General features: G+C 40.2%; 1 protein-coding gene across 5 annotated transcripts in view; it reads left to right on the plus strand.

Annotated features, from left to right (window-relative positions):
• The window catches only part of LOC105013516 (neural cell adhesion molecule L1.1), a 69,886-nt gene that overhangs the window by 50,639 nt on the left and 3,870 nt on the right, over positions 1–15,377 (plus strand). For 3 of the 5 annotated variants that reach the window (XM_034296018.1, XM_034296020.1, XM_034296021.1), the window contains 5 exons: positions 4,055–4,168; positions 6,234–6,383; positions 7,203–7,334; positions 9,514–9,586; positions 9,709–9,720. In XM_034296018.1, coding sequence (XP_034151909.1) covers positions 4,055–4,168; positions 6,234–6,383; positions 7,203–7,334; positions 9,514–9,586; positions 9,709–9,720 — 481 coding nt within the window. The other 2 variants (XM_034296019.1, XM_013136221.4) reach the window with 2 other exon arrangements.

Consider the following 15,377-nt stretch of genomic DNA (forward strand, 5'->3'; position numbering starts at 1 on the left):
GAACTTCTTCCATTTTCTAATAATTGCACCAACAGTTGTTGCCTTCTCACCAAGCTGCTTGCCTTTTGTCCTGTAGCCCATCACAACGGTGGGCCTGAAGTGCAAATCACAATGACAAATCATAAAACACAACGACAAATCATAAAACACAACGACAAATCATAAAACACAACAACAAACCATGAAACACAACGACAAATCATAAAACACAACAACAAATCATAAAACACAACGACAAATCATAAAACACAACGACAAATCATAAAACACAACGACAAATCATAAAACAACGACAAATCATGAAACACAACGACAAATCATAAAACACAACAACAAATTATAAAACACAACAACAAATCATGAAACACAACGGCAAATAGGAAAACACAACAGCAAATATTAACTTCTAACGGAAAAGGTAGGGCCTATCTAGCAGAGGACGGAACCTCCTGATTGGACAGAAGGACTGCCTGTCTTTTAACAGGAAGAAGAGGTGAAAAACACGGAAAAGCGCCAATTTTCAAAACATGAGTACTCCCAAAGATACTTTCGCTGATGCAGGGCATACATACGACGTGGTAGTTGATATGTTGTCAACCAATCACAACATCAGGATGAGTATACGCACTTTGAAGTCACGTTTGAGAGAAGCAAGTTTGTACAGAAGGAAAAACTATTCACAACTGGATGAGGTGAGACGTGCCATCCTTACAGAGCTGCGTGGACCAGGGCAACTATTCGGCTATCGGACTATGTGGCAAGTACAGCAAAAACACAAGCTACGTATTAAACGACACACAGTGATGAGACTGCTGAAGCAACTAAATCCACAAGGAACGGATGCGAGAACACGCCAGAGGTTTGTGAGGCGTACATATCACTCCATGGGTCCAAACTACATTTGGCATGTAGATGGATACGATAAGTTGAAACCCTTTGGCTTGGCCCTCTCAGGACGTACAATTTAGTTGTTAGATGATAAAGATACTAAAACAATGTTGACTTTTCCCTTTCAGAAAAGCGACTGCTGTGTCCCTAGAGGATGTGCTGCTGTTTGCTACAGGGCTCGCATCACTTCCACCTGCTGGAATAACATCACTACCATGCAGAGTTCTTACCAAATTCGCCATTCCCTATGTCAAACACCTGTGCAACACCATTCCCTATGTCAAACACCTGTGCAACACCATTCCCTATGTCAAACACCTGTGCAAATGCCCTAAAGCTCCCTTTCCTTGAGACCTACAGTGTCTTTAAGACAAACATGGAGTTTAGCTTACATAATTCTCCATGCTTTGGGTGCATTTAATGCTGTGCCAAGTCTGGATTTTGCCCAGTCTTAAACCTGCTGTTTATAAAGCATAAAAGAGTGCATGCTCAGTTCAAAGTATTTGAATGTGTATTATTTCTGTTCATTACTTTGTTAAAAGAAAAATCACAGAACAAATGTTAAGTACAGGTCACATTACAAGTAACAGTAATATTGTACTCAGCTAAAATGTATGTAGTTTCACATTTGAAACAGTGTATAACATGTTGTGCTTGTAAACAATACCTCTTGAAAAGAACCACGTTTCTTTGGTTGTTCAGACCTACAATTGACACACAGTTAACTCGATGGTGAATCAGAAAATAAACAAATATAGTTTGGGAGTTACATTTGAGTTTAATGTATGTCTCCACTCTGGTATGACACTGCATATACTGAACTCCACTTGCCAAACATGATACTCAAACAGCTAAGCCACATTTGAGAATGTTTTCCTTTAACATCTGGCCTTTAAGAGTGGGCTGCAGTAGACCATATTTATAGGCCAGCTATTTCTTTCAAGGTGACATATAGTTCTGAGGCTGACTCCCAATCATGTGGCTGCTGTAATCCATTTCGCTCAACAGTCTGTTGAAGATAATCCTGGATGTCTGGATCACTGCATGAATGAAGAGTTTGCCTTGACTCTGGAAACGTATCCAGTCCTTTGAACCAAACCTGCATAGTGACACAATAATTAATCATAAAGGGAAAACATGACTCCAAATCCAAATGTATTTCCAATAATATGTGTGGTGCAATTTATGCTTTAATACACATTATATATTTTTGTAAGAATGGATATAGTCAATTCATTGTCAGTTGATATGAGAGGTAAGAGATAGAGTTCGTCTGGAGTTCCCCCAGGACATGATGCATGTCTGGAGAGTCTAATCCTGTGCTTATTCCAGAGGTCTGTGCTCTCATCCAGGTCTTTTTGCAGAACATTACTGAAGCAGAATCTCAATAAGTCCTGATGTTCATGGCTGCCATTAAAGTGTCCAGAGTCTATCAAGTCTCCAAACAGGTCCATCCAAAATTGAGCCCTAGGAATACAATTGAAAGTTAGGCTACTTATTTTACACAAGAGCACAAGATTATAACTATTGAATAACTATATAAAGTAAAGTAGGCTACAACAAAACACATTAATGTTGCTGCTGCCAATATCAGCAAAATAAATCTGATAGTGTGAATGCATAAGTGGAAAGGCACTGCATGACCCCTCAATAATGCATGAGTGGATATGACTGCAGCAGAGGGCAGCACCTGTCAATTAGGCTACCTGATATCTCAGAAACACAAGGAGAGTGAGCGCTGTCAGACACAAAATGATTAACACATAACAGGAAGATATTTCTATGGTCTGTTGTGCTAAAAAGTGATTTCAGTAAAGATACATTGTCCAGTTTTATGTGGCCAGCTGCTTTTATCAGGATGATAATATGCAAATATACATAACTATATGTCTGTGGTAACAGCAAATACATATTGGACCTTTTTGAAAGGTCTTTTTGAAACTTTATTGTTACCTAATTCAGTCGAATTTGCAGTTTATAGCGTGATCAGGCATGACATTAACGTGATTACCATCTACTATTGTATGTTCATTTGGGAAAGATTAGAGCCCACCCAGACTGTTTTACCTGCTGAAATACTTTTTTATTTGACTGAAATCACTTTTTGGCAGATGAACACTTTTTGCTGTAACACAATTACACTTATATGCGGCCGCAGTCTGTATGCTCGTGTCTGAGGGTACACTGTATTGCAGCCATGGTGCCATTATCAGTCCCATGGTCTGTAGTGTTCTCGCATCCGTTCCTTGTGGATTTAATTGCTTCAGCAGTCTCATCACTGTGTGTCGTTTAATACCTAGCTTGTGTTTTTGCTGTACTTGCCACATAGTCCGATAGCCGAATAGTTGCCCTGGTCCACGCAGCTCTGTAAGGATGGCACGTCTCACCTCATCCAGTTGTGAATAGTTTTTCCTTCTGTACAAACTTGCTTCTCTCAAACGTGACTTCAAAGTGCGTATACTCATCCTCATCATCTGTCCAATCAGGAGGTTCCGTCCTCTGCTAGATAGGCCCTACCTTTTCCGTTAGAAGTTAATGTCATTGTGTTTCATGATTGGTTGAAGTGTATTCGTATTTGCTGTTGTGTTTTCCTATATGCCGTTGTGTTTCATGATTTGTTGTTGTGTTTTCCTATGCTTCAGGGCCACCGTAGTACCTATGCTTTGTTAGTAGGAAAACCTGCAAATGCGCCAGTGTCTCAAAAACTTGTTCTCCCCACTGTACCAACATTTACAACACTGCACATCTACAAACACATTTTTAGAAGTGTCAAGCTAAACTCCAAACACCGGTTCCCCTGTCTGCTAATACACCGGTTCCCCTGTCTACTAATACACCGGTTCCCCTGTCTGCTAATACACCGGTTCCCCTGTCTACTAATACACCGGTTCCCCTGTCTACTAATACACCGGTTCCCCTGTCTGCTAATACACCGGTTCCCCTGTCTGCTAATACACCGGTTCCCCTGTCTGCTAATACACCGGTTCCCCTGTCTACTAATACACCGGTTCCCCTGTCTACTAATACACCGGTTCCCCTGTCTACTAATACACCAGTTCCACTGTCTACTAATACACCGGTTCCCCTGTCTACTAATACACCGGTTCCCCTGTCTACTAATACACCGGTTCCCCCTTACACTAACACACTGGTTTGTTGTCCACAGTCCCTCCCAGCGACATCAGTACGGTGCCGGGTGAGACGTCGGTCAACCTCAGCTGGGTACCTGAAAAACGACACAGGAACCATGGCTTCCACATCAGATACCTCCCCAAGACTGGTGAGACTAGCTTCTATATACATTGTATCTATATCAACTTGGTGAGACTAGCTTCTATACACATTGTATCTATATCAACCTGGTTAGACTAGCTTCTATACACATTGTATCTATATCAACCTGGTGAGACTAGCTTCTATACACATTGTATCTATATCAACTTGGTGAGACTAGCTTCTATACACATTGTATCTATATCAACCTGGTGAGACTAGCTTCTATACACATTGTATCTATATCAACCTGGTTAGACTAGCTTCTATATACGCTCTATCTATATCAACCTGGTTAGACTAGCTTCTATATACATTGTATCTATATCAACCTGGTTGTGTGGGAAACCTCACTTAACAGCCCTATAAGATTTGTAATAAGTCACGTGGATTGTGAATAAATTCAGGACTACTGTAAACAGTTTCACAATCTGTCTGGGTATTACAAGACAATGGCAATTCAATTACCCTTTAATTGCACCGTTAGGTCTGCCGCTACATATTGGGCTGACTCTTAAAGACACTTGAGAAGGAATAAAAATGTTTACACTGTGTGACGTCAGTGAGGAATAAAGGATGTCATGAGTCATATGGTTCTGAGTGAGGTGTCATATGATTCTGAGTGAGGTGTCATATGGTTCTGAGTGAGGTGTCATATGGTTCTGAGTGAGGTGTCATATGATTCTGAGTGAGGTGTCATATGATTCTGAGTGAGGTGTCATAGGGTTCTGAGTGAGGTGTCATATGGTTCTGAGTGAGGTGTCATATGGTTCTGAGTGAGGTGTCATATGGTTCTGAATAAGGTGTCATATGGTTCTGAGTGAGGTGTCATATGGTTCTGAATAAGGTGTCATATGGTTCTGAATAAGGTGACATATGGTTCTGTTTGAGGTGACATGAGATGATGACTGGAGTTTCCTTAGTTTTCGATTCATAACAGTGCTAACTAGATAATGAACAAACTCACTGTCTGTAATGAGACACACTTCCTTCCAAAAGAAGAAAATAGCGCTAACACAATTCCCTGTTGATAATCTTGTCCTATTCTCTTAATCTTATGACATTTAATTGACATTCATTGACATATTTTCCAATTATCAAATGAAAAAAATAACGATTTGATTACGTTTATGGTATTAACTAATATTTTTATACTTTTTCATCAAGTGAAAAGATGCGAAAATTGTGTGGCCAGCAAAGTGTTTGTCTATCATGAATATATTCTAAAACATAATTCGAAAATCCACCAGAAATAGTCGCAATATAACAGGAAAGAGTTTCACCGGGAGGAGACCCCGGGGAAGACCTAGGACACGCTGGAGGGACTATGTCTCCCGGCTGGCCTGGGAACGCCTCGGTGTCCCCCCGGAAGAGCTAGAGGAAGTGTCTGGGGAGAGGGAAGTCTGGGCATCCCTGCTTAGACTGCTGCCCCCGCGACCCGGCCCCGGATAAGCGGAAGAAGATGGATGGATGGATGGAGTTTCATTTTTGTCTTCCCATAACATAGCTACTGAAGGTTGTATTTGACTATCCTGAACAAATCCTCTTTTGCCACTGGCCATTTTAACAGCTAATTAGTCATTTGTGAATGACATTGAGTGTCTATCAATATAGGTAACTGACTTTTTTGTCAAGTGAAAAGACGTGAGAATCGTGTAGGCAGCGAAGTGTTTGTCTTTCCTGGACAAATCCTAATACCCACCAGAACTGTTTTATTTTAGGCTTCCTATTACGTAGATACTGAAGGTTGTAGCCAGCAAAGTTTTTGCCTGTCGTGAAAAAATCCTCAGGCATAATGTATTTTGACAGTGACGGGAGTCGAACGCAGGACCTGTTGTTTCAGAGCCTGTGTCTCTAACCTCTATGCTATTTAATAAGGGTCAATCAGTCAGTAAGAGACATTCGCTATTCTAAGCTGACTCCGCTTGCACAGGTTTTTGCAAAAAAGGTTTTGAACATCATTAAAAATAAGATGATAATCAGTGAGCACAACAATAGTAAATGGCCTGGTTGTTCAAGGAAGACCTGAACCGAGGATGTGAGGAACTTTGTTCTGTGTCTGTTTTGTGTAGGTGGCAGTCGGTGGGAGGAGTCAGAACAGGTCAACTCAACACAGGGGTTCTATTCGCTGACGGGACTTCAGGCGGGAACAGAGTACCATCTTCTCATCACTCACAACAACAAAACCAAATGGGAGACCAGGATATTGACCACCGGACCAGGTACACACAGACACACACACATACATACACACATTAAACAAATATTTCTATGTAATGCTGTAATAGTTTTAGTCCCATTCTGTCAAGCCCATTCTGCTGCCTTGACATTTAATCTTAATGACATTATACATAATACATTTCACCTTCATGTTCTAGTTACTACTTGGTGAAGCCCCTCTGACAGCCATTAAGCTGTGAATCGTTTCTCACCAGGCCAAAGCACCATATAAGATAAGGATGTCGGTTGTGTCTGTCAAAACTGACAGCACCACTGCACCATATAAGATAAGGATGTCGGTTGTCTCTGTCAAAACTGACAGCACCACTGCACCATATAAGATAAGGATGTCGGTTGTCTCTGTCAAAACTGACAGGACCACGGCACCATATAAGATAAGGATGTCAGTTGTCTCTGTCAAAACTGACAGCACCACGGCACCATGGATGTCCTTGGTATTGTAATTTGTATTATAATTCTGCAGACAGATAAAACAAGGGCCTAGGTTTTCAGAAGAGTTTTCCCTGAACTATTCACCTGTGCTTTATTCTCTAGATGTATTTTGATCCTGACAAATTGCCTAGTACCTGTCCAATGACAAGCTGCCACCAGTTACTCCATTTACTTTACACAAAGTTTGACCCAAACTGCTTTCATCTTCTTAAATAACCAGAGACAAGTTTTGCATGTTGTTGTACATTGTACATACAGTGACTCCCATTGGTCCCTTGTTTTTCTGCCTCCCTCACCTTCCCACTCGCTTGCTTTCTTTCCCTCCCTGACTCTTCCTCCCGCGCATCTGTCTTTCTCTCTGTCTGCAGACCGGACGGATTTAGTGGGGGACTTCGCCACTCAGGGGTGGTTCATAGGGCTGATCAGTGCTGTTGTCCTTCTGATGTTACTGCTGCTCATTCTCTGTTTTATAAAGAGGAGCCGAGGTGGCAAGTATGCAGGTAAACACACCTATACCCTAACCCTAACAAAACCCTAACCCTAACAAAACCCTAACCCTAACAAAACCCTAACTCTAACATAATCCTAACCCTAACAAAACCCTAACTCTAACATAATCCTGACTCTAACAAAACCCTAACTCTAACATAATCCTAACCCTAACAAAACCCTAACTCTAACATAATCCTAACCCTAACAAAACCCTAACTCTAACATAATCCTGACTCTAACAAAACCCTAACTCTAACATAATCCTAACCCTAACAAAACCCTAACTCTAACAAAACCCTGACTCTAACATAATCCTAACCCTAACAAAACCCTAACTCTAACAAAACCCTGACTCTAACATAATCCTAACCCTAACAAAACCCTAACTCTAACATAACCCTAACCCTAACAAAACCCTAACTCTAACATAATCCTAACCCTAACAAAACCCTAACTCTAACAAAACCCTGACTCTAACATAATCCTAACCCTAACAAAACCCTAACTCTAACAAAACCCTGACTCTAACATAATCCTAACCCTAATAAAACCCTAACTCTAACATAATCCTGACTCTAACAAAACCCTAACTCTAACATAATCCTAACCCTAACAAAACCCTAACTCTAACATAATCCTAACAATAACAAAACCCTAACTCTAACAAAACCCTATCTCTAACAAAATCCTGACTCTAACAAAACCCTAACTCTAACATAATCCTAACCCTAACAAAACCCTAACTCTAACAAAACCCTAACTCTAACATAATCCTGACTCTAACAAAACCCTAACTCTAACAAAACCCTAACTCTAACATAATCCTAACTCTAACAAAACCCTAACTCTAACATAATCCTGACTTTAACCACTAAACATTCATGCCTAAACTGAACCTGGCCGTAACGCCTAACCTACACCAGACCGAATTATAAACCTAACCCAACATTTGTCACATGGGGACCGGCAATAACTTCTAATGAGGGCAGTTTTACTCACACACACACACTCACATACAAGGAATTGTCCTGTATTTATTTAGTAGTTGTTTACTAGGTCAAGGTTATACTGTTAGTTGCTCTTGGTTAGCGCCTGCTAATGGACTGTAATGTAGATGTGTCTGTCTGGGTTAAGGACTGTAATGTAGATGTGTCTGTCTGGGTTAAGGACTTTAATGTAGATGTGTCTGTATGGGTTAAGGACTGTGATGTAGATGTGTCTGTCTGGGTTAAGGACTGTGATGTAGATATGTCTGTCTGGGTTAAGGACTGTAATGTAGATGTGTCTGTCTGGGTTAAGGACTTTAATGTAGATGTGTCTGTATGGGTTAAGGACTGTGATGTAGATGTGTCTGTATGGGTTAAGGACTGTGATGTAGATGTGTCTGTCTGGGTTAAGGACTGTAATGTAGATGTGTTTGTATGGGTTAAGGACTGTGATGTAGATGTGTCTGTCTGGGTTAAGGACTGTGATGTAGATATGTCTGTCTGGGTTAAGGACTGTAATGTAGATGTGTCTGTCTGGGTTAAGGACTTTAATGTAGATGTGTCTGTATGGGTTAAGGACTGTGATGTAGATGTGTCTGTCTGGGTTAAGGACTGTGATGTAGATATGTCTGTCTGGGTTAAGGACTGTAATGTAGATGTGTCTGTCTGGGATAAGGACTTTAATGTAGATGTGTCTGTATGGGTTAAGGACTGTGATGTAGATGTGTCTGTCTGGGTTAAGGACTGTAATGTAGATGTGTCTGTCTGGGTTAAGGACTTTAATGTAGATGTGTCTGTATGGGTTAAGGACTGTGATGTAGATGTGTCTGTCTGGGTTAAGGACTGTGATGTAGATATGTCTGTCTGGGTTAAGGACTGTAATGTAGATGTGTCTGTCTGGGTTAAGGACTTTAATGTAGATGTGTCTGTATGGGTTAAGGACTGTGATGTAGATGTGTCTGTATGGGTTAAGGACTGCGATGTAGATGTGTCTGTCTGGGTTAAGGACTGTAATGTAGATGTGTCTGTCTGGGTTAAGGACTTTAATGTAGATGTGTCTGTATGGGTTAAGGACTGTGATGTAGATGTGTCTGTCTGGGTTAAGGACTGTGATGTAGATGTGTCTGTCTGGGATAAGGACTGTGATGTAGATGTGTCTGTCTGGGTTAAGGACTGTAATGTAAATGTGTCTCTCCTCCAGTGAAAGATAAGGAGGTAGGCCAGGCGGACTCTGATGTGCGGCCAATCAAAGATGAGACATTTGGAGAGTACAGGTTTGTCATCTCTATCTACTGTTTCCCCTAAACCCTGACCTCTATGCTTTCTTTCTACCTATTCTTGACCCTTAACCCAGACCTCTAAACCTAACCTATTTTCTTTTTACTTCATATTACAGATCTTTGGAAAGGTAAGAACTTTTTAACAACAAGTCTCAATACCCTTATAAAAACATAAAGGTTTAACAATGCACCTCAATACTCCTTTATATAAACAAAGGTAAACAACAGACCTCAATACCCTTATTTAAACATAAAGGTAAACAACACATCTCGATACCCCCTTATATTAGATTAGATTAACTTTATTGTCATTGAACAAGTAAAAGTACAACGAAATGCAGTTAGCTTCTAACCAGAAGTTATTATAGAGATGTTATCTGTGATGGCAATTTCTAAAATTCCAAAGTTCTATGAAAATGGTAGGTAAGACAGGAAAAATCAATTGCGCAATAAACGGTTTTAATCTTGCTTGCAAGGAGAAAGTATACAGGTTACAAAGTAACGGTGGATAGTTTCTAAATAAAAACATCATTTCGACAGTATTTATTACATAGGAAGAAGGGGTGTGGTAAGATGCTGCCATCTGTTTCATGTCAATCAAACACCTTTCCCTTTGTTCTATCACACACGTCAAATGCTATCTTCCCCCACCTTATCCTTCCTGCAATAATGTTTACCCAAAGGGGCCAACTGGCCTTACTGCCCCCTTGCTGTATCTTCTCCTATCCTGTCCTAAAACCCATTGATCTGCATCTGGACAGACAATAGATGTCCCCTATGCAAATACCAGGTCCCACACATTCCTGTACCTATCTTAACAGTGGGACTCTATCCTTTATACAATGTATTCTCACTGAGTAAAGAAATTTCCACAACAATCCATCCTCTTGATACCATGTCAAACCTTGGTATCAAACCTTAAACAGTACACTCATTAGGATGTAGACTGCAACAAAACAGTACTCTTTAACAACATGACCCAGTCAATATTATTATCCTTAGTGATTAGAGAACTTAGCAAATCTGAAATGTCTGAATCCTCCTTTACATTCTTCTAGATGATTACCTTCCGTACAAAATCCAAGATCACACATTGTCATCATACAGAATCATAACATAGTACAGCAAAACTTTTATGTTAAAATCATCATAAACACCTATCACTGAATGCATCCTTCAATTTATCACTGTTACAATGTTCTCTCATGCCAATTGCTCAATTCACTGAAATGTCCTCTCCATGGTTCCATTTGGATGTTCTTCCAAAGTCATCTCAAATGTTCTGCTCTTCCAAACGTCAGACAGTCAGTTATGAACCATTTCTTTGACAGGCCAATGTATATTCCAAGGTGTTGTCCTTCATAGCTCAAATGCAGACACAGCTCTTGTTGTCTCCATTCTAGCTGCTTTATCAGCCAGGCCAGGAGAATCTGTGTTCTCCCTTGTGAACTCCAAGATGACCAGTTTTAGCTAAAGGTTCTAGAGCTAAAGGCCATGTAGAAAGTGACTGGTTACTAGCACCAGAAAATTCACCTTCCCTCAGTGACTTCAATTCACTGTGTCTAACCTTCAAACACTGCAATCCTCGTGTAGCGTGTCGTCGACCCCAGGTTCCTCTCTCAGCTACCTGGACAGCAGATGAGATGTACCTGGTATGGACCCAATCAGCGTTGCATGATGTTGTGCAGTAGATCTTTCCTACGCCTCCATCCTCTCGGTCGGAGGTTGCCTTCTCCATCACATTGCAGAACCAGCAGGACTCAAGTCAGTCCAGCTCACAGGAACTCAGCATCCTGTAGACGTGCAGCACCTAGACATGCAGCGCTCCAGAGTCGACTCCTCTCTCAGCTGTAGGACAGTTTGTCTGTGTGTCTGTGAGATCCATCTCACCTCAGCCACCCCACAGTTGTCCTTTTAAGCCAAGCTCAGTCTCTCTCTGGGCTCCAGCAAGTCCTCTGTTGCCGAATCGCTTTCAAGTGTTCTGTATCTGAATGTGTGAATTATCCTTGAGAAGATTAGTTCCAACTGCACAGTACATCATCACATATGTCCATCACGTTAGCTTGTTGCATCTCGCTGATACATTAGGACCACACACTACCAAACACTCAAACCCTATATTTCCAATATTTCTCTACTTCTTTTCTCCAAATAGATTAGAACAGTTGAAATCAATAACAGTATCGTTAAAACATTAACATCTCTGGTGCTTCTGTTCTGTTAGTGTAGCAAAATAACAATTCCAACCTTTTCTATAGTTGGTGTAACAACCAACACAAAGAACAGAAGAACACAATTTCACATTTCTCATTACTGTTCCAAAAACTCATCAGTTAAGATAGTTTGCTTGCATTGAAGTACCACTCTCTAAGAGCAGTTCATGAACAATTCTCAGTTCACCTATATAATTTACATCTGACTGTGTTGTATCGGAACTACAATCAAATTCACCATTGTTTCACATAAAGGATCAAATACCTTATTTCAAATCAAACATTTCACACCATCTTGAAGGTCAGCTAACATAACTGTTATTTAGCCTAATTTCTCTACAAGATGAAACTTAGTGTGAATGTCTCCAAGTCTCTTCTTATTATCCTAGCACATCAAACACACTCTGAAATCCTGTCATAAATCATGACCCCCCCTTTTTACTCCTTTACCACCACAGGGCTCTCCCTGGAGTGGGGGGTGGTTTACTAACCTAAGGATAACAGACCCTGGTCTTGGAGGATTGTCACCTTATCACTAAGGGACACTGTTGTTATCTTGAAACACCCCAGGCATTGACAATAGTAAAACAACCTTTTCCTCATCATTCACCTCAAAGAAACCTCTGTTAACCATTAACTTTACAATGATTGCTTACTAGGACAGAACTTAAATTAGAATTAGAATACCCAATTGTGATAATGTCTGTTTCTCTTCTAAAGAGTCCAAACAAGTTAAAATCCATCTCAAACTGTCAGTGAGTGGAGTGCTACAGTGGGTCTGTACCTCTCTTTATGCAATTTAGACTATGTAAGAATTCTCAACTTGGTTTTCCAGAAATATAACTTCATGCAGAATTATTTTCTCAATATCAATTAAAACATGGCAACATTTTGTAAACATGTAAGGAATAACAAAATGTGCTCCCTGCACGTTTTTACCCACTTGTTCCATAATGCATAAGATTAATATGATTACTTCTAATCAAATATTAAATTAACTGAACAGTAACACACCCATCAAATTAGTTATTGCTTAGCTAAACCATTTCAAAATGACAAGATGTATTCTACTCAACCATAACCATGTTAGATTCCACATAAAACATACATTTCAAAAACCCAATTTGACAAACTAGATTATTCACGTAACTTCTTTAAGTACCTATTTAATTTGCTTTGAACTCTAAGTTCAACTCTTTTTCATTTGAACTCTAAGTTCAACTCTTTTCCACTATAGATAATCATTTCATACAATCCCCCCCTTGCTTTCAAGACAGAAAATGACTTCAAGCTTGAAAGCAGAACCATTACAGGACCGAAATTAAAAAGAAAATCGATAGTTGGGAGGAATCTAACATACATCCAGTAAACGTCGCAAACTGAATATCCAACCAAAACAACCGAAAATAAGAAAAACATCCTTAAAGGAAATTAAAAAAAACTGTACCACACATACGGTTGCTCGTGTGAAGGAACTCCCAAATTAACATATCAAAATGTGCATCTACACAGGCAATGGCCAAACTAATTTGAGACCAACAAACATCATGACTCAATTTACCTCCTAAACTCTGAATTTTCTCAATTTTAGATGTAAGTCTACGTCATTCAAAATAGTGGCGGTCACCCAAAATCGCTACTTCTATGCATATCTCATGCAAAGACATCGAATTTGTTCTAGCAGTTAACAATGTTGGATGACTCAAGGTCTCCACCCATACTACAATTTGATTCGAAATCATAAATGTAAACATTAAAGCAACCAAAAGGAAAACTTATTCTGCTTTCACTTAATGTTTTATCATCCCAAAACTGAACATGTGTTGGTAAAATTACCACGTGTGAGAACAGGCTGAACACTCGAATTTAACCCTTAGTAATATGCTACCTTGATATAATGTTAAGGGTGGCGGAAGCCATCCCAGTGGACCTGCCCACCCTTCCTGAAGCTCTGAGCTCAACACATATATGGTAAGCCATTAGCAAGGCCAAATGTTCCTTTATGGTCCCCAGACCATCCTCTCAATTTAGCCTACATCGTTCGTTAACTGAAGATTCTAGATTTAGTGTCCAACCTATCTAATATTTTCACAGTTTGTAAAAATGTGCTTATCAGTATCTATACAACAACTCAACATTATGGTGGAAATTAAGAAACTCTTAAGAATGGCAATCCAGGCAGAAAACATATGTATGACGTCACTATAATCAAGGTACAATGAGAAATCCAAAGGAAACTCAATGTAGCCTTAAACACCTTTACATCAATACCCTATTTGTTCACTAATGTACCATTCCAGAATATACATTCCATGAACAAGTATCATGCGTTGGTTTTAAAAACACAGGTATTATCCCAGTTATCGTTAGAAAACACTATTTAACCAAACTCAATTTAGCATTTAAAATAGGACGTCTAATTTTACGGGTTTATTTAAACGGGGAATAAACTGGCTTTGGCTATTTGGGGAATAAACGGGCCGTAGTCATTTCACCCTCTTTTGCAGGCTATGACTATATTTGCTGAATCCAGTCTTCATGGAAAACAGCATGTTACCTTAATACTAAAAACTTTTGCTATCGTCTGCATCCCACTCCATACAAGGAGAGAGAAAACACTATTTTAACCCCTCATTACGAAACCATATTTTACCAAATCACAGAATCATCATTATACCAATTTCTAAGCTATCCCTCTAATTATATTTATGCCATTATTTTCTTAAACTCCTAAGTTAGCAGGCTAACACTCCCACGTGTGCAAGCCATCAGGCAAATTCAATTTCAACACAACGGCAAAGGCCAAAAGAGTAGGCCTCGCATAATAACCATGTTAACAACGCAATGTAAGCGTTCGCCCAAACGCACACCAAACAAGACGAAACATTGCTATTACAAAACTTCCAACCTCGGTAAACGAGATCCAATATTCTATCAAGGAATACTCAATGCAGCCAATCGGATCCCTCGTGCACAGGGAATACCAAAATGGACAAATGCATTTACTAGACCGACCACAACCAGACAATGACAAATGCCCTTGACTCGGGCCATAACCACATTCAGAACAAACACAAGTGGCGCATGCATATACAACTTCTGTAGCATACTGATCCAAACCATAAGCTGACCAACAATTGCGGCAATTTACAGGAGCCTTCTACAGGCACTGCACTAATCGCAACGCAATAGGTTAGCAGCATAGGAATGGTTGTCAGGCCTAACTACAGTCGCTATTAACCAAAACACCACACTTCACAAACACACATACAGGAGCACGCTATACTCCATCACGCAGTCCAACTGCTGCACGGGAATTGGTGTCAGGACATGGAACAAAAACGACATGTTTCTAACTACAGCCGCCCTGACTGCAATACTCACACAAAGCCATCAAATCATCAACCACATTGTTTACTAAAGCATATGAAAACTGTATTAAGGAACAATCTCACCGGTTGATGCTCCCTCTGGTCCCCTGTCTGACCGTCCGCACCCCTCCCTCAGGCGGTTCAGCGTTCCTGCGTGTTCCCGTTGAATCACTCGCGGCAAGGCCAAAGAGATTACGGGTG

The sequence above is a fragment of the Esox lucius genome, chromosome 12 (assembly GCF_011004845.1).
Source record: "Esox lucius isolate fEsoLuc1 chromosome 12, fEsoLuc1.pri, whole genome shotgun sequence".
In the NCBI taxonomy this organism is placed as follows: domain Eukaryota; kingdom Metazoa; phylum Chordata; class Actinopteri; order Esociformes; family Esocidae; genus Esox; species Esox lucius.